Source organism: Oncorhynchus nerka, unplaced genomic scaffold, assembly GCF_034236695.1.
Source record: "Oncorhynchus nerka isolate Pitt River unplaced genomic scaffold, Oner_Uvic_2.0 unplaced_scaffold_1140, whole genome shotgun sequence".
In the NCBI taxonomy this organism is placed as follows: domain Eukaryota; kingdom Metazoa; phylum Chordata; class Actinopteri; order Salmoniformes; family Salmonidae; genus Oncorhynchus; species Oncorhynchus nerka.
In genome coordinates this window covers 76,419-98,597 of record NW_027040186.1, presented here as the reverse complement: position 1 = coordinate 98,597, position 22,179 = coordinate 76,419, and the positions used below count along the sequence as shown (strand labels likewise).

The 22,179-nt window shown below is 51.4% G+C and overlaps 1 protein-coding gene across 3 annotated transcripts in view; it reads left to right on the top strand.

Moving 5' to 3' along the window:
* The window catches only part of dcp1b (decapping mRNA 1B), a 46,944-nt gene extending 25,740 nt beyond the window's left edge, over positions 1 to 21,204 (top strand). For 2 of the 3 annotated variants that reach the window (XM_065016115.1, XM_065016114.1), the window contains exons 5-9: positions 92 to 248; positions 14,337 to 14,468; positions 14,709 to 15,845; positions 16,131 to 16,358; positions 19,165 to 21,204. In XM_065016115.1, coding sequence (XP_064872187.1) covers positions 92 to 248; positions 14,337 to 14,468; positions 14,709 to 15,845; positions 16,131 to 16,358; positions 19,165 to 19,245 — 1,735 coding nt within the window. In that variant the 3' untranslated portion in view covers positions 19,246 to 21,204. The remainder of the gene's footprint in view (positions 1 to 91; positions 249 to 14,336; positions 14,469 to 14,708; positions 15,846 to 16,130; positions 16,359 to 19,164) is intronic. The other variant, XM_065016116.1, reaches the window with a different exon arrangement.
* The last annotated feature ends 975 nt before the right edge of the window (positions 21,205 to 22,179 follow it).

Sequence of the window (22,179 nt, the reverse complement as noted above, 5' to 3'; positions counted from 1 at the left end):
TGTGTGTGTGTGTGTACTACCATTGCCAGTTCACAACAGCACTGACCGACATAGACCAAACGACACTCACCTCTAACCTCTCCTCTCTCAGTCTGACGAAACAGGAACAGGCCCTAGCCCAGCGGGGTCAACAGGGTCAGGGGGGCTTGGTGTCTCCTCGAGCCCTGGAGGCAGCAGGGGACCCTGGGAAGGGACAAGGAGTGGACATCCTGCAGATGCTGACCAAAGCACGCAATGAGTATGACAAGGTAGGTCCCCACTGTACGTGTTTACCACTATGACAGGGTAGGTCCCCACTGTACGTGTTTACCACTATGACAGGGTAGGTCCCCACTGTATGTGTTTACCACTATGACAGGGTAGGTCCCCACTGTATGTGTTTACCACTATGACAGGGTAGGTCCCCACTGTATGTGTTTACCACTATGACAGGGTAGGTCCGCACTGTATGTGTTTACCACTATGACAGGGTAGGTCCCCACTATGTGTTTACCACTATGACAGGGTAGGTCCCCACTGTATGTGTTTACCACTATGACAGGGTAGGTCCCCACTGTATGTGTTTACCACTATGACAGGGTAGGTCCCCACTGTATGTGTTTACCACTATGACATGGTAGGTCCCCACTGTATGTGTTTACCACTATGACAGGGTAGGTCCCCACTGTATGTGTTTACCACTATGACAGGGTAGGTCCCCACTGTACGTGTTTACCACTATGACAGGGTAGGTCCCCACTGTACGTGTTTACCACTATGACAGGGTAGGTCCCCACTGTATGTGTTTACCACTATGACAGGGTAGGTCCCCACTGACAGGGTATGTGTGTTTACCACTATGACAGGGTAGGTCCCCACTGTATGTGTTTACCACTATGACAGGGTAGGTCCGCACTGTATGTGTTTACCACTATGACAGGGTAGGTCCCCACTATGTGTTTACCACTATGACAGGGTAGGTCCCCACTGTATGTGTTTACCACTATGACAGGGTAGGTCCCCACTGTATGTGTTTACCACTATGACAGGGTAGGTCCCCACTGTATGTGTTTACCACTATGACAGGGTAGGTCCCCACTGTATGTGTTTACCACTATGACAGGGTAGGTCCCCACTGTATGTGTTTACCACTATGACAGGGTAGGTCCCCACTGTATGTGTTTACCACTATGACAGGGTAGGTCCCCACTGTATGTGTTTACCACTATGACAGGGTAGGTCCCCACTGTATGTGTTTACCACTATGACAGGGTCCCCACTGTATGTGTTTACCACTATGACAGTAGGTCCCCACTGTATGTGTTTACCACTATGACAGGGTAGGTCCCCACTGTATGTGTTTACCACTATGACAGGGTAGGTCCCCACTGTATGTGTTTACCACTATGACAGGGTAGGTCCCCACTATGTGTTTACCACTATGACAGGGTAGGTCCCCACTGTATGTGTTAACCACTATGACAAGGTAGGTCCCCACTGTATGTGTTTACCACTATGACAGGGTAGGTCCCCACTGTATGTGTTTACCACTATGACAGGGTAGGTCCCCACTGTATGTGTTTACCACTATGACAGGGTAGGTCCCCACTGTATGTGTTTACCACTATGACAGGGTAGGTCCCCACTGTATGTGTTTACCACTATGACAGGGTAGGTCCCCACTGTATGTGTTTACCACTATGACAGGGTAGGTCCCCACTGTATGTGTTTACCACTATGACAGGGTAGGTCCCCACTATGTGTTTACCACTATGACAGGGTAGGTCCCCACTGTATGTGTTAACCACTATGACAGGGTAGGTCCCCACTGTATGTGTTTACCACTATGACAGGGTAGGTCCCCACTGTATGTGTTTACCACTATGACAGGGTAGGTCCCCACTGTATGTGTTTACCACTATGACAGGGTAGGTCCCCACTGTATGTGTTTACCACTATGACAGGGTAGGTCCCCACTGTATGTGTTTACCACTATGACAGGGTAGGTCCCCACTGTATGTGTTAACCACTATGACAAGGTAGGTCCCCACTGTATGTGTTTACCACTATGATAGGGTAGGTCCCCACTGTATGTGTTAACCACTATGACAAGGTAGGTCCCCACTGTATGTGTTTACCACTATGACAGGGTAGGTCCCCACTGTATGTGTTTACCACTATGACAGGGTAGGTCCCCACTGTATGTGTTTACCACTATGACAGGGTAGGTCCCCACTGTATGTGTTTACCACTATGACAGGGTAGGTCCCCACTGTATGTGTTTACCACTATGACAGGGTAGGTCCCCACTGTATGTGTTTACCACTATGACAGGGTAGGTCCCCACTATGTGTTTACCACTATGACAGGGTAGGTCCCCACTGTATGTGTTTACCACTATGACAGGGTAGGTCCCCACTGTATGTGTTTACCACTATGACAGGGTAGGTCCCCACTGTAAGCCTAATATTAAAGTAGTCTCGAGGTATTGCTCGCCCGAGGTAGAGTACCTCATGATAAGCTGTAGACCACACTGTCTACCAAGAGTGTTCTCATCGCCGTCTACAAACCGTTGCTGGTGCGAAGACCGCACTCCGTAGCCGACGTGAGCAAGACCTTTAAACAGGCCTTGGGGCCAGACGGGTTACCAGGACGTGGACTCGGCGCATGCGTGGACCAACTGACAAGTGTCTTCACTGACATTTTCAACTTCTCCCTGTCTGAGTCTGTAATACCTACAAGTTTCAAACAGACCACCATAGTACCTGTGCCCTAGGAAGCGAAGGTGACCTGCCTAAATGATTACCGCCCCGTAGCCATGAAGTGCTTTGAAATGCTGGTCATGGCTCACATCAACACCATCATCCCAGAAACCCTAGACCCACTCCACACTGCCCTTTCCCCTCTAGACAAAAGGAACACCTATGTGAGAATGCTGTTCATTGACTACAGCTCAGCGTTCAACACCATAGTCCCCTCACAGCTCATCACTAAGCTAAGGATCCTGGGACTAAACACCTCCCTCTGCAACGGGATCCTGGACTTCCTGACGGGCCTCCCCCAGGTGGTGAGGGTAGGCAACAACACATCTGCCATGCTGATCCTCAACACTGGAGCTCCCCAGGGGTGCGTGCTCAGTCCCCTCCTGTACTCCCTGTTCACCTACGACTGCGTAGCCAGGCACGACTCCAACACCATCAAGTTTGCTGACGACCCAGCGGTGGTAGACCTGATCACCCAGCGGTGGTAGACCTGATCACCCAGCGGTAGTAGACCTGATCACCCAGCGGTAGTAGACCTGGTCACCCAGCGGTAGTAGACCTGGTCACCCAGCGGTAGTAGACCTGGTCACCCAGCGGTAGTAGACCTGGTCACCCAGCGGTAGTAGACCTGGTCACCCAGCGGTAGTAGACCTGATCACCCAGCGGTGGTAGACCTGATCACCCAGCGGTGGTAGACCTGATCACCCAGCGGTGGTAGACCTGATCACCCAGCGGTAGTAGACCTGATCACCCAGCGGTAGTAGACCTGATCACCCAGCGGTAGTAGACCTGATCACCCAGCGGTAGTAGACCTGATCACCCAGCGGTAGAAGACCTGGTCACCCAGCGGTAGTAGACCTGGTCACCCAGCGGTAGTAGACCTGGTCACCCAGCGGTAGTAGACCTGGTCACCCAGCGGTAGTAGACCTGGTCACCCAGCGGTAGTAGACCTGATCACCCAGCGGTAGTAGACCTGGTCACCCAGCGGTAGAAGACCTGGTCACCCAGCGGTAGTAGACCTGGTCACCCAGCGGTAGTAGACCTGGTCACCCAGCGGTAGTAGACCTGGTCACCCAGCGGTAGTAGACCTGGTCACCCAGCGGTGGTAGACCTGATCACCCAGCGGTGGTAGACCTGATCACCCAGCGGTGGTAGGCCTGATCACCCAACGGTGGTAGGCCTGATCACCCAGCGGTAGTAGACCTGATCACCCAGCGGTGGTAGGCCTGATCACCGACAACGATGAGACAGCCTATAGGGAGGAGGTCAGAGACCTGGTAGTGTGGTGCCACGACAACAACCTCTCCATCAATGTGATCGAGACAAAGGAGATGAATGTGGACTACAGGAAAAGGAAGACCGGACCCCATTCACATTGCCGGGTCTGTAGTGGAGCGGGTCGAGAGTTTCACGTTCCTTAACAGCTTTTTCCCCCAAGCCATAAGACTGCTGAACTATTGATAAAATGGCCATCTGGACTATTTGGTTCACCCCCCTCCTTGTTTTTACACTGCTGCTACTCGCTGTTTATGGTCTAGTCACTTTACTCCTACCTACATGTGCAAATTACCGACCTCTACCACCGCACATTTTACTCTGTACCGAGCCGACAAGGTAAATATCTGTCGTTCTGCCCCTGAACAAGGCAGTTAACCCAGTGTTCCCTGGCGTCCATTAAGGCAGCCCCCCCCCAGCACCTCTCTGATTCAGAGGGGTGGGGTTAACTGAGGAAGACTCATTTCAGTTGACTGCATTCAGTTGTGCAACTGACTAGATATCTCCCTTTACCGGTACCCCCTGTATATAGCCTCCACACTGACTCGGTACCGGTACCACCTGTATATAGCCTCCACACTGACTCAGTACCGGTACCCCCTGTATATAGCCTCCACACTGACTCGGTACCGGTACCACCTGTATATAGCCTCCACACTGACTCAGTACCGGTACCCCCTGTATATAGCCTCCACACTGACTCAGTACCGGTACCCCCTGTATATGGCCTCCACACTGACTCGGTACCGGTAACCCCCTGTATATAGCCTCCACACTGACTCAGTACCGGTACCACCTGTATATAGCCTCCACACTGACTCAGTACCGGTACCCCCTGTATATAGCCTCCACACTGACTCGGTACCGGTAACCCCCTGTATATAGCCTCCACACTGACTCAGTACCGGTACCCCCTGTAAATATAGCCTCCACGCTGACTCAGTACCGGTACCCCCTGTAAATATAGCCTCCACACTGACTCAGTACCGGTACCCCCTGTATATAGCCTCCAAACTGACTCAGTACCGGTACCCCCTGTATATATAGCCTCCACACTGACTCAGTACCGGTACCCCCTGTATATATAGCCTCCACACTGACTCGGTACCGGTAACCCCCTGTATATAGCCTCCACACTGACTCAGTACCGGTACCCCCTGTATATAGCCTCCACACTGACTCGGTACCGGTAACCCCCTGTATATAGCCTCCACACTGACTCAGTACCGGTACCCCCTGTATATAGCCTCCACACTGACTCAGTACCGGTAACCCCCTGTATATAGCCTCCACACTGACTCGGTACCGGTAACCCCTGTATATATAGCCTCCACACTGACTCGGTACCGGTACCCCTGTATATAGCCTCCACACTGACTCAGTACCGGTACCCCTGTATATAGCCTCCACACTGACTCAGTACCGGTACCCCCTGTATATAGCCTCCACACTGACTCAGTACCGGTACCCCCTGTATATAGCCTCCACACTGACTCAGTACCGGTACCCCCTGTATATATAGCCTCCACACTGACTCAGTACCGGTACCCCCTGTATATAGCCTCCACACTGACTCAGTACCGGTACCCCCTGTATATATAGCCTCCACACTGACTCAGTACCGGTAACCCCTGTATATAGCCTCCACACTGACTCAGTACCGGTACCCCCTGTATATAGCCTCCACACTGACTCAGTACCGGTACCCCCTGTATATATAGCCTCCACACTGACTCAGTACCGGTACCCCCTGTATATAGCCTCCACACTGACTCAGTACCGGTACCCCCTGTATATATAGCCTCCACACTGACTCAGTACCGGTACCCCCTGTATATAGCCTCCACACTGACTCAGTACCCCCCTGTATATAGCCTCCACACTGACTCAGTACCGGTACCCCCTGTATATAGCCTCCACACTGACTCAGTACCGGTAACCCCTGTATATATAGCCTCCACACTGACTCAGTACCGGTACCCCCTGTATATAGCCTCCACACTGACTCAGTACCGGTACCCCCTGTATATATAGCCTCCACACTGACTCAGTACCGGTACCCCCTGTATATAGCCTCCACACTGACTCAGTACCGGTACCCCCTGTATATAGCCTCCACACTGACTCAGTACCGGTACCACCTGTATATAGCCTCCACACTGACTCAGTACCGGTACCCCCTGTATATATAGCCTCCACACTGACTCAGTACCGGTACCCCCTGTATATAGCCTCCACACTGACTCGGTACCGGTACCCCCTGTATATAGCCTCCAAACTGACTCAGTACCGGTAACCCCCTGTATATAGCCTCCACACTGACTCAGTATCGGTGCCCCCTGTATATAGCCTCCACACTGACTCAGTATCGGTGCCCCCTGTATATAGCCTCCACACTGACTCGGTACCGGTACCCCCTGTATATATAGCCTCCACACTGACTCAGTACCGGTACCCCCTGTATATATAGCCTCCACACTGACTCAGTACCGGTACCCCCTGTATATATAGCCTCCACACTGACTCGGTACCGGTAACCCCTGTATATATAGCCTCCACACTGACTCAGTACCGGTACCCCCTGTATATAGCCTCCACACTGACTCAGTACCGGTACCCCCTGTATATAGCCTCCACACTGACTCAGTACCGGTACCCCCTGTATATATAGCCTCCACACTGACTCAGTACCGGTACCCCTGTATATAGCCTCCACACTGACTCAGTACCGGTACCCCCTGTATATAGCCTCCACACTGACTCAGTACCGGTACCCCCTGTATATAGCCTCCACACTGACTCAGTACCGGTACCCCCTGTATATATAGCCTCCACACTGACTCAGTACCGGTACCCCCTGTATATAGCCTCCACACTGACTCGGTACCGGTACCCCCTGTATATAGCCTCCACACTGACTCAGTACCGGTACCCCCTGTATATATAGCCTCCACACTGACTCAGTACCGGTACCCCCTGTATATAGCCTCCACACTGACTCAGTACCGGTACCCCCTGTATATATAGCCTCCACACTGACTCAGTACCGGTACCCCCTGTATATATAGCCTCCACACTGACTCGGTACCGGTAACCCCTGTATATATAGCCTCCACACTGACTCAGTACCGGTACCCCCTGTATATATAGCCTCCACACTGACTCGGTACCGGTAACCCCTGTATATATAGCCTCCACACTGACTCAGTACCGGTACCCCCTGTATATAGCCTCCACACTGACTCGGTACCGGTACCCCCTGTATATAGCCTCCACACTGACTCAGTACCGGTACCCCCTGTATATATAGCCTCCACACTGACTCGGTACCGGTAACCCCTGTATATATAGCCTCCACACTGACTCAGTACCGGTACCCCCTGTATATAGCCTCCACACTGACTCGGTACCGGTACCCCCTGTATATAGCCTCCACACTGACTCAGTACCGGTACCCCCTGTATATATAGCCTCCACACTGACTCAGTACCGGTACCCCCTGTATATAGCCTCCACACTGACTCAGTACCGGTACCCCCTGTATATATAGCCTCCACACTGACTCAGTACCGGTACCCCCTGTATATATAGCCTCCACACTGACTCAGTACCGGTAACCCCTGTATATATAGCCTCCACACTGACTCAGTACCGGTACCCCCTGTATATAGCCTCCACACTGACTCAGTACCGGTACCCCCTGTATATAGCCTCCACACTGACTCAGTACCGGTAACCCCCTGTATATAGCCTCCACACTGACTCAGTACCGGTACCCCCTGTATATAGCCTCCACACTGACTCAGTACCGGTAACCCCTGTATATAGCCTCCACACTGACTCAGTACCGGTACCCCCTGTATATAGCCTCCACACTGACTCAGTACCGGTAACCCCTGTATATAGCCTCCACACTGACTCAGTACCGGTACCCCCTGTATATAGCCTCCACACTGACTCAGTACCGGTACCCCCTGTATATATAGCCTCCACACTGACTCAGTACCGGTACCCCTGTATATATAGCCTCCACACTGACTCAGTACCGGTACCCCTGTATATAGCCTCCACACTGACTCAGTACCGGTACCCCTGTATATAGCCTCCACACTGACTCAGTACCGGTACCACCTGTATATAGCCTCCACACTGACTCAGTACCGGTACCCCCTGTATATATAGCCTCCACACTGACTCAGTACCGGTACCCCCTGTATATAGCCTCCACACTGACTCGGTACCGGTACCCCTGTATATAGCCTCCAAACTGACTCAGTACCGGTAACCCCTGTATATAGCCTCCACACTGACTCAGTATCGGTGCCCCCTGTATATAGCCTCCACACTGACTCAGTATCGGTGCCCCTGTATATAGCCTCCACACTGACTCAGTACCGGTACCCCCTGTATATATAGCCTCCACACTGACTCAGTACCGGTACCCCCTAGCCCTCCACACTGACTCAGTACCGGTAACCCCTGTATATAGCCTCCACACTGACTCAGTACCGGTACCCCCTGTATATAGCCTCCACACTGACTCAGTACCGGTACCCCCTGTATATAGCCTCCACACTGACTCAGTACCGGTACCCCCTGTATATATAGCCTCCACACTGACTCAGTACCGGTACCCCCTGTATATATAGCCTCCACACTGACTCAGTACCGGTACCCCCTGTATATAGCCTCCACACTGACTCAGTACCGGTACCCCTGTATATAGCCTCCACACTGACTCAGTACCGGTACCCCCTGTATATATAGCCTCCACACTGACTCAGTACCGGTACCCCCTGTATATATAGCCTCCACACTGACTCAGTACCGGTAACCCCCTGTATATAGCCTCCACACTGACTCGGTACCGGTACCCCCTGTATATAGCCTCCAAACTGACTCAGTACCGGTAACCCCCTGTATATAGCCTCCACACTGACTCAGTATCGGTGCCCCCTGTATATAGCCTCCACACTGACTCAGTACCGGTACCCCCTGTATATAGCCTCCACACTGACTCAGTACTGTACCCCTGTATATAGCCTCCACACTGACTCAGTACCGGTACCCCTGTATATAGCCTCCACACTGACTCAGTACCGGTACCCCCTGTATATAGCCTCCACACTGACTCAGTATACCCCTGTATATAGCCTCCACACTGACTCAGTACCGGTACCCCCTGTATATAGCCTCCACACTGACTCAGTACCGCCCCTGTATATATAGCCTCCACACTGACTCAGTACCGGTACCCCTGTATATAGCCTCCACACTGACTCAGTACCGGTACCCCTGTATATATAGCCTCCACACTGACTCAGTACCGGTACCCCCTGTATATATAGCCTCCACACTGACTCAGTACCGGTACCCCTGTATATATAGCCTCCACACTGACTCAGTACCGGTACCCCCTGTATATAGCCTCCACACTGACTCAGTACCGGTACCCCCTGTATATATAGCCTCCACACTGACTCGGTACCGGTACCCCCTGTATATAGCCTCCACACTGACTCAGGTACCCTACCCCCTGTATATAGCCTCCACACTGACTCAGTACCGGTACCCCCTGTATATATAGCCTCCACACTGACTCAGTACCGGTACCCCCTGTATATATAGCCTCCACACTGACTCAGTACCGGTACCCCTGTATATATAGCCTCCACACTGACTCGGTACCTGTACCCCTGTATATAGCCTCCACACTGACTCAGTACCGGTACCCCCTGTATATAGCCTCCACACTGACTCAGTACCGGTACCCCCTGTATATAGCCTCCACACTGACTCAGTACCGGTACCCCCTGTATATAGCCTCCACACTGACTCAGTACCGGTACCCCCTGTATATAGCCTCCACACTGACTCAGTACCGGTAACCCCCTGTATATAGCCTCCACACTGACTCAGTACCGGTACCCCCTGTATATAGCCTCCACACTGACTCAGTACCGGTACCCCCTGTATATAGCCTCCACACTGACTCAGTACCGGTACCCCCTGTATATAGCCTCCACACTGACTCAGTACCGGTACCCCCTGTATATATAGCCTCCACACTGACTCAGTACCGGTACCCCCTGTATATATAGCCTCCACACTGACTCAGTACCGGTACCCCCTGTATATAGCCTCCACACTGACTCAGTACCGGTACCCCTGTATATAGCCTCCACACTGACTCAGTACCGGTACCCCCTGTATATAGCCTCCACACTGACTCAGTACCGGTACCCCCTGTATATAGCCTCCACACTGACTCAGTACCGGTACCCCCTGTATATAGCCTCCACACTGACTCAGTACCGGTACCCCTGTATATAGCCTCCACACTGACTCAGTACCGGTACCCCCTGTATATATAGCCTCCACACTGACTCAGTACCGGTACCCCCTGTATATAGCCTCCACACTGACTCAGTACCGGTACCCCCTGTATATAGCCTCCACACTGACTCAGTACCGGTACCCCCTGTATATATAGCCTCCACACTGACTCAGTACCGGTACCCCCTGTATATAGCCTCCACACTGACTCAGTACCGGTACCCCTGTATATAGCCTCCACACTGACTCAGTACCGGTACCCCCTGTATATAGCCTCCACACTGACTCACACTGACCCCCTGTATATAGCCTCCACACTGACTCAGTACCGGTACCCCCTGTATATATAGCCTCCACACTGACTCAGTACCGGTACCCCCTGTATATATAGCCTCCACACTGACTCAGTACCGGTACCCCCTGTATATAGCCTCCACACTGACTCAGTACCGGTACCCCTGTATATATAGCCTCCACACTGACTCAGACCGGTACCCCTGTATATAGCCTCCACACTGACTCAGTACCGGTACCCCCTGTATATAGCCTCCACACTGACTCAGTACCGGTACCCCTGTATATAGCCTCCACACTGACTCAGTACCGGTAACCCCCCTGTATATATAGCCTCCACACTGACTCAGTACCGGTGCCCCCTGTATATAGCCTCCACACTGACTCAGTACCGGTGCCCCCTGTATATAGCCTCCACACTGACTCGGTACCGGTACCCCCTGTATATATAGCCTCCACACTGACTCAGTACCGGTACCCCCTGTATATAGCCTCCACACTGACTCAGTACCGGTAACCCCTGTATATAGCCTCCACACTGACTCAGTACCGGTACCCCCTGTATATAGCCTCCACACTGACTCAGTACCGGTACCCCCTGTATATAGCCTCCACACTGACTCAGTACCGGTACCCCCTGTATATATAGCCTCCACACTGACTCAGTACCGGTACCCCCTGTATATAGCCTCCACACTGACTCAGTACCGGTACCCCCTGTATATATAGCCTCCACACTGACTCAGTACCGGTACCCCTGTATATATAGCCTCCACACTGACTCAGTACCGGTACCCCCTGTATATATAGCCTCCACACTGACTCAGTACCGGTACCCCTGTATATATAGCCTCCACACTGACTCAGTACCGGTACCCCCTGTATATATAGCCTCCACACTGACTCAGTACCGGTACCCCCTGTATATATAGCCTCCACACTGACTCAGTACCCCCTGTATATAGCCTCCACACTGACTCAGTACCGGTACCCCCTGTATATATAGCCTCCACACTGACTCAGTACCGGTACCCCTGTATATAGCCTCCACACTGACTCAGTACCGGTACCCCTGTATATATAGCCTCCACACTGACTCAGTACCTGTACCCCCTGTATATAGCCTCCACACTGACTCAGTACCGGTACCCCCTGTATATATAGCCTCCACACTGACTCAGTACCGGTACCCCCTGTATATAGCCTCCACACTGACTCAGTACCGGTACCCCCTGTATATATAGCCTCCACACTGACTCAGTACCGGTACCCCCTGTATATATAGCCTCCACACTGACTCAGTACCGGTACCCCCTGTATATATAGCCTCCACACTGACTCAGTACCGGTACCCCCTGTATATAGCCTCCACACTGACTCAGTACCGGTACCCCCTGTATATAGCCTCCACACTGACTCGGTACCGGTACCCCCTGTATATAGCCTCCACACTGACTCAGTACCGGTACCCCCTGTATATATAGCCTCCACACTGACTCGGTACCTGTACTCCCTGTATATAGCCTCCACACTGACTCAGTACCGGTACCCCCTGTATATATAGCCTCCACACTGACTCGGTACCGGTACCCCCTGTATATAGCCTCCACACTGACTCGGTACCTGTACTCCCTGTATATGGCCTCCACACTGACTCAGTACCGGTACCCCCTGTATATATAGCCTCCACACTGACTCAGTACCGGTACCCCCTGTATATAGCCTCCACACTGACTCAGTACCGGTACCCCCTGTATATATAGCCTCCACACTGACTCAGTACCGGTACCCCCTGTATATAGCCTCCACACTGACTCAGTACCGGTACCCCCTGTATATAGCCTCCACACTGACTCAGTACCGGTACCCCCTGTATATATAGCCTCCACACTGACTCGGTACCGGTACCCCCTGTATATAGCCTCCACACTGACTCAGTACCGGTACCCCCTGTATATAGCCTCCACACTGACTCAGTACCGGTAACCCCCTGTATATAGCCTCCACACTGACTCAGTACCGGTACCCCCTGTATATATAGCCTCCACACTGACTCGGTACCGGTACCCCCTGTATATATAGCCTCCACACTGACTCAGTACCGGTACCCCCTGTATATATAGCCTCCACACTGACTCAGTACCGGTACCCCCTGTATATATAGCCTCCACACTGACTCAGTACCGGTACCCCCTGTATATATAGCCTCCACACTGACTCGGTACCGGTACCCCCTGTATATAGCCTCCACACTGACTCGGTACCGGTAACCCCTGTATATATAGCCTCCACACTGACTCAGTACCGGTACCCCCTGTATATAGCCTCCACACTGACTCAGTACCGGTACCCCCTGTATATATAGCCTCCACACTGACTCAGTACCGGTACCCCCTGTATATAGCCTCCACACTGACTCAGTACCGGTACCCCCTGTATATAGCCTCCACACTGACTCAGTACCGGTACCCCCTGTATATATAGCCTCCACACTGACTCAGTACCGGTACCCCCTGTATATAGCCTCCACACTGACTCAGTACCGGTACCCCCTGTATATAGCCTCCACACTGACTCAGTACCGGTACCCCCTGTATATAGCCTCCACACTGACTCAGTACCGGTACCCCCTGTATATATAGCCTCCACACTGACTCAGTACCGGTACCCCCTGTATATATAGCCTCCACACTGACTCAGTACCGGTACCCCCTGTATATATAGCCTCCACACTGACTCAGTACCGGTACCCCCTGTATATATAGCCTCCACACTGACTCAGTACCGGTACCCCCTGTATATATAGCCTCCACACTGACTCAGTACCGGTACCCCCTGTATATAGCCTCCACACTGACTCAGTACCGGTACCCCCTGTATATATAGCCTCCACACTGACTCAGTACCGGTACCCCCTGTATATAGCCTCCACACTGACTCAGTACCGGTACCCCCTGTATATATAGCCTCCACACTGACTCGGTACCGGTACCCCCTGTATATAGCCTCCACACTGACTCAGTACCGGTACCCCCTGTATATAGCCTCCACACTGACTCAGTACCGGTACCCCCTGTATATATAGCCTCCACACTGACTCAGTACCGGTACCCCTCAGTACCGGTACCCCTGTATATAGCCTCCACACTGACTCAGTACCGGTACCCCTGTATATATAGCCTCCACACTGACTCAGTACCGGTACCCCCTGTATATATAGCCTCCACACTGACTCAGTACCGGTACCCCCTGTATATATAGCCTCCACACTGACTCAGTACCGGTACCCCCTGTATATATAGCCTCCACACTGACTCAGTACCGGTAACCCCTGTATATATAGCCTCGTTATTTTGTTACTTTTAAAAATGTTTTTACTTAAGTTTATTTAGTAAATATTTTCGTAACCAACAATGCAGTGAAGAAAATGAAGGGCTTGTAAGCGTTTCACAGTAAGGTCTACACCACATGTTACCACTATGACAAGGTACTAACACACCACTACCACTAGGGGGCACTAAAGCATATAACAAGCCTGCAGCCTTGTGATTCATGTAATTCTGAGGAAATAAGATGTCTGCAGCTGTATCATAATGTGTGCATACTAATGTATTCCTGAATGCGCCATGTATGAAAATGGGTTAAATGAACGGACATCAATGTCCTGTTAATGTCTCTCTCTCCTCTCAGGGTGGCCAACCAGAGCCTAAAGAGATAGGAGGGTGTAGTGCCCTTAATGCCAACCCCAGCCTGATCAAACCTATCCCTGTCAAACCTATGGAGAGATATCCCCAGCCTGGGCTACAGGAGAGGCCTGTTCAGGTACACAGAGCCTTTCACCTTATTCAACACAATGGAAATAAGTAGATTTTAAATGTGGTTTATCCACCCTGTGAATTATTTTTTTTTTTTTTTAAATAGTCAAATTGCTGATTTCTAACACAGTGTTGACCTGGTTTCACAGTTAGGCTCTACTGTTTGTTTTCCTTATGTTCTCTCCCTTCTGTTCCACACCACCGATCTCTCCCCCTCTCTCTCTCCATCACCCTTTTCCTCTCTTAGGATGGTGGAGGAGAGCCCAGGCCTCTCTCTCTGGCCACTCTGTTTGGTGTACAGCAGCCCAGAGCAGAGCTGGTCTCTCCCATGGCTGGGTCAGGAGGTCCAGGGTCCCAGCCCCAGGGGAAGCCTGGTGGTGTCCGCCCGGCGGTGGCCCGTTCCCTGTCCTACGACGACCCAGTCCAGGCCCAGCTCCATCTCCAGGCCCAGGAAGGGGGTCTGATCTCAGGTAGCAGCCCCCCGCAGCACTGCCCTGCCTTCCAGAAGCTCATGAAGGATGCCGCCTCCTCCGCCTCCTCCTCCCAGCCTCAGAAGCAGCTCCAGAGAGGAGGTCCTATGGAGCAGCTCCAGAGAGGAGGTCCTATGGAGCAGCTCCAGAGAGGAGGTCCTATGGAGCAGCTCCAGAGAGGAGGTCCTATGGAGCAGCTCCAACCCGTCTCTGAGTCACCCGAGAACAGACTGCATGAGAACGGAGCCCCCTCTGTCCTCCACCATCAGACCCAGGCCAGACAAGACCCCATCCAGAGACTGTTCCAGAACCAGCCCACTTCCACCACCCCTTCAATGACCACCTCCACTCCCTGTTGTCCTCGTCCTCCTCCTCTCATCCCTGGTCTCCAGTCTGCCCGTCCTCAGCCTCTCCTGGTGGATGCTTTGGGCTTCCCTGGTTCTCAACACCATCACCTCCCTCCTCACCAGGCCCGGCCGTTGTACTTTAGCCCCACCAAGCCCCCCCAGATGCTGGTCCCCATGTTGCCCTCACACCCCTCCCAGTCTCAACCTCCCCACCAACCCCAGCCTGGGCATCCTCAGTCACAGCCCTGTCACCCTTTCCACCCCTTCCAGCACCCCCAGCCCTTATACCTCCAAGCCCTGCCAGGTCACCCCCAGCCGGGGCAGCTAACCGGTGTTGTCTCCCCCCATGAGCTGCTCCAGAGGCTGCAGCTGGTTCAACAGGAGCAGAGTCTGGTCCCGGAGCCCACTAGGCCTTCCTCTAACCTGGCTCCTCGCTTCCACGAGCCAGCCCCTCTAGCCCCCCCAGCCATGGGGCAGCACGGCCAGCAGTCGGCTCATTCTACAGCCAGGTCTCTGGACAGTTTGGCTGACAAGAACTCTGCAGGCACCGCTGCTCAGAAGTTCCAGGTAAATAATAAATATATATATCCTATCTGACTCAAAGGACTGTAAAATACTAAATATATCCTATCTGACTCAAAGGACTGTAACATACTAAATATATCCTATCTGACTCAAAGGACTGTAACATACTAAATATATCCTATCTGACTCAAAGGACTGTAACATACTAAATATATCCTATCTGACTCAAAGGACTGTAACAAAGTGCTGGAGTGGTTTTGCACAGGGAGGGATCTGTGTTTGTGGAAGTAAGGTCTCTGTCTCTAACCATCTCCTCTCTGTCTCCAGGTGATCTCCCCCCAGCGTATCCCAGCCACGGTGGCACCTACCCTGCTCCTGTCCCCCAGTGTCTTCTCCCAGGCCAAGCGCCCCCAGGCCAAAGCCTCTGGGGACACCCACTGCCCCCCTAGCCCTCATCCTCCCTCAGCCCTCCTGGCCCCACAGGCCCCCGACGACCCCCAACCCAGGGGCCTCTCTAAGAGCCAGCTCCAGGCCACCCTGCTGCACCTCATACAGGTAGGAGAGAGGAGGAGCCAGGCTGTTTTTACAGGAACATAGTTACACGGAACAAAAATATATATTAGCATCGCGCAACAATTTCAATGCTTGTACGTGTTCACAGTTCATATAAGGCAGTGGTCGCCAAGCGGTCGATCCAGATCAACTGGTTGGTCTGCAAGGCATTACTAGTCGAGTCATTCCTGACCTTTCTGGAGAAAAGACAACGATGAAGGCTTGCACTTATTGAATTTTTTATTTTTGTTGACCTGTTGGTGGTGGGTGCACTTGATTCAGAAGCCCCGTTGGTGGTGGGTGCACTTGATTCAGAAGCCCCGTTGGTGGTGGGTGCACTTGATTCAGAAGCCCCGTTGGTGGTGGGTGCACTTGATTCAGAAGCCCCGTTGGTGGTGGGTGCACTTGATTCAGAAGCCCCGTTGTGGTGGGTGCACTTGATTCAGAAGCCCCGTTGGTGGTGGGTGCACTTGATTCAGAAGCCCCGTTGGTGGTGGGTGCACTTGATTCAGAAGCCCCGTTGGTGGTGGGTGCACTTGATTCAGAAGCCCCGTTGGTGGTGGGTGCACTTGATTCAGAAGCCCTGTTGGCGGTGGGTGCACTTGATTCAGAAGCCCCGTTGGTGGTGGGTGCACTTGATTCAGAAGCCCCGTTGGCGGTGGGTGCACTTGATTCAGAAGCCCCGTTGGCGGTGGGTGCACTTGATTCAGAAGCCCCGTTGGCGGTGGGTGCACTTGATTCAGAAGCCCCGTTGGCGGTGGGTGCACTTGTTCAGAAGCCCCGTGGTTTGTGGGTGCACTTGATTCAGAAGCCCCGTTTCGGTGGGTGCACTTGATTCAGAAGCCCCAATGTTGGCGGTGGGTGCACTTGATTCAGAAGCCCCGTTGGCGGTGGGTGCACTTGATTCAGAAGCCCCGTTGGCGGTGGGTGCACTTGATTCAGAAGCCCTGTTGCTAAAGCGGTGGGTGCACTTGATTCAGAAGCCCCGTGGCGTGGGTGCACTTGATTCAGAAGCCCCGTTGGCGGTGGGTGCACTTGATTCAGAAGCCCTGTTGGCGGTGGGTGCACTTGATTCAGAAGCCCTGTTGGCGGTGGGTGCACTTGATTCAGAAGCCCTGTTGGCGGTGGGTGCACTTGATTCAGAAGCCCTGTTGGCGGTGGGTGCACTTGATTCAGAAGCCCCGTTGGCGGTGGGTGCACTTGATTCAGAAGCCCTGTTGCTTTGCACTTGATTCAGAAGCCCCGTTGGCGGTGGGTGCACTTGATTCAGAAGCCCCGTTGGCGGTGGGTGCACTTGATTCAGAAGCCCCGTTGGCGGTGGGTGCACTTGATTCAGAAGCCCCGTTGGCGGTGGGTGCACTTGATTCAGAAGCCCCGTTGGCGGTGGGTGCACTTGATTCAGAAGCCCCGTTGGCGGTGGGTGCACTTGTAAAGAAATTTGTGCATTTTTTTAGATATAAGCTTTTTGTTCCGTTTGGAACATTTCTTGGATCTTTTATTTCAGGTCATGAAACATGGGGACCAAGACTTTACATGTTGCGTTTCTATTTCTCTTCAATGTATTTACATAACAAGACTAGCAATTCTGCAGGAGTCAAACTCTCCCCTCCTTGAAGGAGCAGCTGGTCTCACACAGCCAAATGGTTTGTCCTGGTTCCTGCCTTTATGTTTATATTCACTGTCTTTCTGCTCAGGACACCGTCAGAGACACAATGTTTATGTTCAGTCTTTGTTCAGCCAGACAGTCTTGCCAAAGGACCTTGAGGTTATTCAACGAAGTGCAGACAGACAGACACTGTCCTGCTAAAGAGAGCTGTTTCAGACCAGCGCAGACAGACAGACACTGTCCTGCTAAAGAGAGCTGTTTCAGACCAGCGCAGACAGACAGACAGACAGACAATGTCCTGCTAAAGAGAGCCGTTTCAGACCAGCACAGACAGACACTGTCCTGCTAAAGAGAGCTGTTTCAGACCAGCGCAGACAGACAGACAGACAATGTCCTGCTAAAGAGAGCCGTTTCAGACCAGCACAGACAGACACTGTCTTGCTAAAGAGAGCTGTTTCAGAACAGCGCAGACAGACACTGTCCTGCTAAAGAGAGCTGTTTCAGACCAGCACAGACAGACACTGTCCTGCTAAAGAGAGCTGTTTCAGACCAGTGCAGACAAACACTGTCCTGCTAAAGAGAGCTGTTTCAGACCAGTGCAGACAAACACTGTCCTGCTAAAGAGAGCTGTTTCAGACCAGCGCAGACAGACCGACAATGTCCTGCTAAAGAGAGCTGTTTCAGACCAGCGCAGACAGACACTGTCCTGCTAAAGAGAGCTGTTTCAGACCAGCGCAGACAGACACTGTCCTGCTAAAGAGAGCTGTTTCAGACCAGCGCAGACAGACAATGTCCTGCTAAAGAGAGCTGTTTCAGACCAGTGTAGAGTGCAGACAGACGGACACTGTCCTGTTAAAGAGAGCTGTTTCAGACCAGCGCGGACAGACACTGTCCTGCTAAAGAGAGCTGTTTCAGACCAGCACAGACAGACACATACTCAACCTGTCCAAATACTAATGTTTTGTTTTGTATTCCACACTCCTGATCAGAGTACTATATCGCTCGCTTCTCTCTCTCTCTCCTCTCTACTTCTCTCCCTTCCTCTCCATCTCACTCCTCTCCCTTGCTCTCTCTCCATCTCTAACTCTCTTTCTCTCTCTCTCTTTCTCTCTAGCTCTCTCTCCGTCTCTAACTCTCTCTAACTCTCTCTCTCATTCGCTCTTCTCTCTCTTTCTCTCTAATTGGCTCTTCTCTCTCTTTCAGAACGACAGTTCCTTCCTGGATACCATCTATGAGTCCTACGCCCACCGCTTCTCCACGGAAGCCACCGCGAACCAGTTCTGAGGCCACCCAATAGAAACATGTTTCAGGGTCCTGTTGAATGAGGCACCCAATAGAAACATGTTTCAGGGTCCTGTTGAATGAGGCACCCAATAGAAACATGTTTCAGGGTCCTGTTGAATGCAGCACCCAATAGAAACATGTTTCAGGGTCCTGTTGAATGAGGCAACCAATAGAAACATGTTTCAGGGGCCTGTTGAATGAGGCACCCAATAGAAACATGTTTCAGGGGCCTGTTGAATGAGGCACCCAATAGAAACATGTTTCAGGGGCCTGTTGAATGAGGCACCCAATAGAAACATGTTTCAGGGGCCTGTTGAATGAGGCACCCAATAGAAACATGTTTCAGGGTCCTGTTGAATGAGGCAACCAATAGAAACATGTTTCAGGGTCCTGTTGAATGAGGCACCCAATAGAAACGTGTTTCAGGGTCCTGTTGAATGAGGCAACCAATAGAAACGTGTTTCAGGGTCCTGTTGAATGAGGCACCCAATAGAAACGTGTTTCAGGGTCCTGTTGAATGAGGCAACCAATAGAAACGTGTTTCAGGGTCCTGTTGAATGAGGCAACCAATAGAAACGTGTTTCAGGGTCCTGTTGAATGAGGCACCCAATAGAAACGTGTTTCAGGGTCCTGTTGAATGAGGCACCCAATAGAAACGTGTTTCAGGGTCCTGTTGAATGAGGCACCCAATAGAAACGTGTTTCAGGGTCCTGTTGAATGAGGCACCTAATAGAAACGTGTTTCAGGGTCCTGTTGAATGAGGCAACCAATAGAAACGTGTTTCAGGGTCCTGTTGAATGAGGCACCCAATAGAAACGTGTTTCAGGGTCCTGTTGAATGAGGCACCCAATAGAAACATGTTTCAAAACGCTTTGCAACAGGAAGTTGAAAATAATCATTTTTTCTGGGACGAGTCCAGGGAGCCCCTCTCCCTGTTGGTCTGGTTTCTTCCATCAGGTGCCTAATGAGTGAGTCCCTGGGGTCATGCCCAAACCGGCACAATCATTTTATAATCTTAACCATTTGCTGATCTAGCTAAATTCGTCTTCCTAATGTGAGCGCTGTGGATGTAACCTGTGGATTCAGATTACAAGGACATTTGATTTTTGCCATTTGTAAGATGTTTTTATCGTAAAAAATAAAAAGAATTGAAAGGTTGAGTGGAATATTGTAGTAAAAGCTCTCAAACAATTGTATATGTTTTGGAATGACTGAACTTGGTTTTAAAGATGCCTCTCTTAACTAAAATGGTTTTCCAGGCATTTGACAATGTTTAATTCACTTGGAAATTGGATGAGTTTATTTTAACACTTTTTATTAAGTGGAAAGTCCTGTTTTTTAAAATAGAAAATATTTCAAATCCTTTTAAGCTTGAGCTACCTCACAGAAGTGAACCTCTGTTGAGGTAAAAGTTTCCCAGAGGAGGAATCACACCTTACTGTAGAACCTGGCATTTATTTTCATCATGCGATTGGCTTGATTTCCAGATGTCTGAAACTCAAAATGTACAACGACACGGTTCTTCCAGAATCTTCTGTGCTCACACGTGCGACTAGTTTGATAGACGGTTTATATGTATCAAGCAAAGGGTTTAAGAAACTATTTTGTGTTACGAGAGAGAGAGAGAGATAATAGAATAGTTTGTCTATTTTTCTATGCCGTTGTCATACAAGGAAATTTTAAAAACACATTTTAAAAACACAATGTTGCAATGACCTGTACCACTGAAACAGGAAGTGTTTTAACGTACACAATCTGGCATGTATCAATTATTTTTAAACCCGTGGAATCTGGAGTCCCATCATTTTTGTTCTTTTGGTTTTGAAAACCACTTTTCTTTTCTCTACGAGTCAAACATTGAGTGGCCGAAAAGCCCACTTCATAACTGGTTTCTTGTGTAATGATTGAACCGTCTCTGGACCACAACTGATTTGGAAATAAATGAATGTCTTCTTCAAACATGTGTCTCTGGGTGAAGTTTCCTCTAGGAACAGATCTAGAATCAGCTTCCCCTTCCCCAATCCTAACCTGAACCATTAGTGGGAGAAATGCTAAACTGACCCAAGATCAGCATCTACGGGCAGCTTCACTCTACTTTATTTCACTATTTTAAGAGAAAATGGGTTGCCTCCAAAAATTCACCCTGTTCCCTATATAGTGCACTACCTTTTGACCAGAGCCCTACTGCACCGTAGAGGGAGTAGAGTGCCATTTGGGACCTTTTTACAGAGTTGTACTTCTACACAGTCAGTCTGTCCTTGGGATGTGGACAAAGTGACTTCTCAGTTTACTTTGTGGAGGTAGGGGGTCCACTTCTCAAGTGCTTTGTGGAGGAACTTCTCAAGTGCTTTGTGGAGGGGGGGGGTCCACTTCTCAAGTGCTTTGTGGAGGGGACCACTTCTCAAGTGCTTTGTGGAGGTAGGGGGGGGTCCACTTCTCAAGGGTGGAGGGGGTCCACTTCTCAAGTGCTTTGTGGAGGGGGGGTCCACTTCTCAAGTGCTTTGGGGGGGGGTCCACTTCTGCAAGTGCCACTTTGTGGGAGGGGGGGTACTTCTCAAGGCTTTGTGGAGGGGGATCCACTTCTCAAGTGCTTTGTGGAGGTAGGGGGTCCACTTCTCAAGTGCTTTGTGGAGGGGGGTCCACCACTTCTCAAGTGCTTTGTGGAGGGGGGGTCCACTTCTCAAGTGCTTTGTGGAGGCTTTGGGGGGGGGGTCCACTTCTCAAGTGCTTTGTGGAGGGGGGGAGATCCACTTCTCAAGTGCTTTGTGGAGGGGGGGGTGCCACTTCTCAAGTGCTTTGTGGAGGGGGGTGCTTTGTCCACTTCTCAAGTGCTTTGTGGAGGGGGGATCCACTGTGGAGGGGGATCCACTTCTCAAGTGCTTTGTGGAGGGGGGTCCACTTCTCAAGTGCTTTGTGGAGGGGGGATCCACTTCT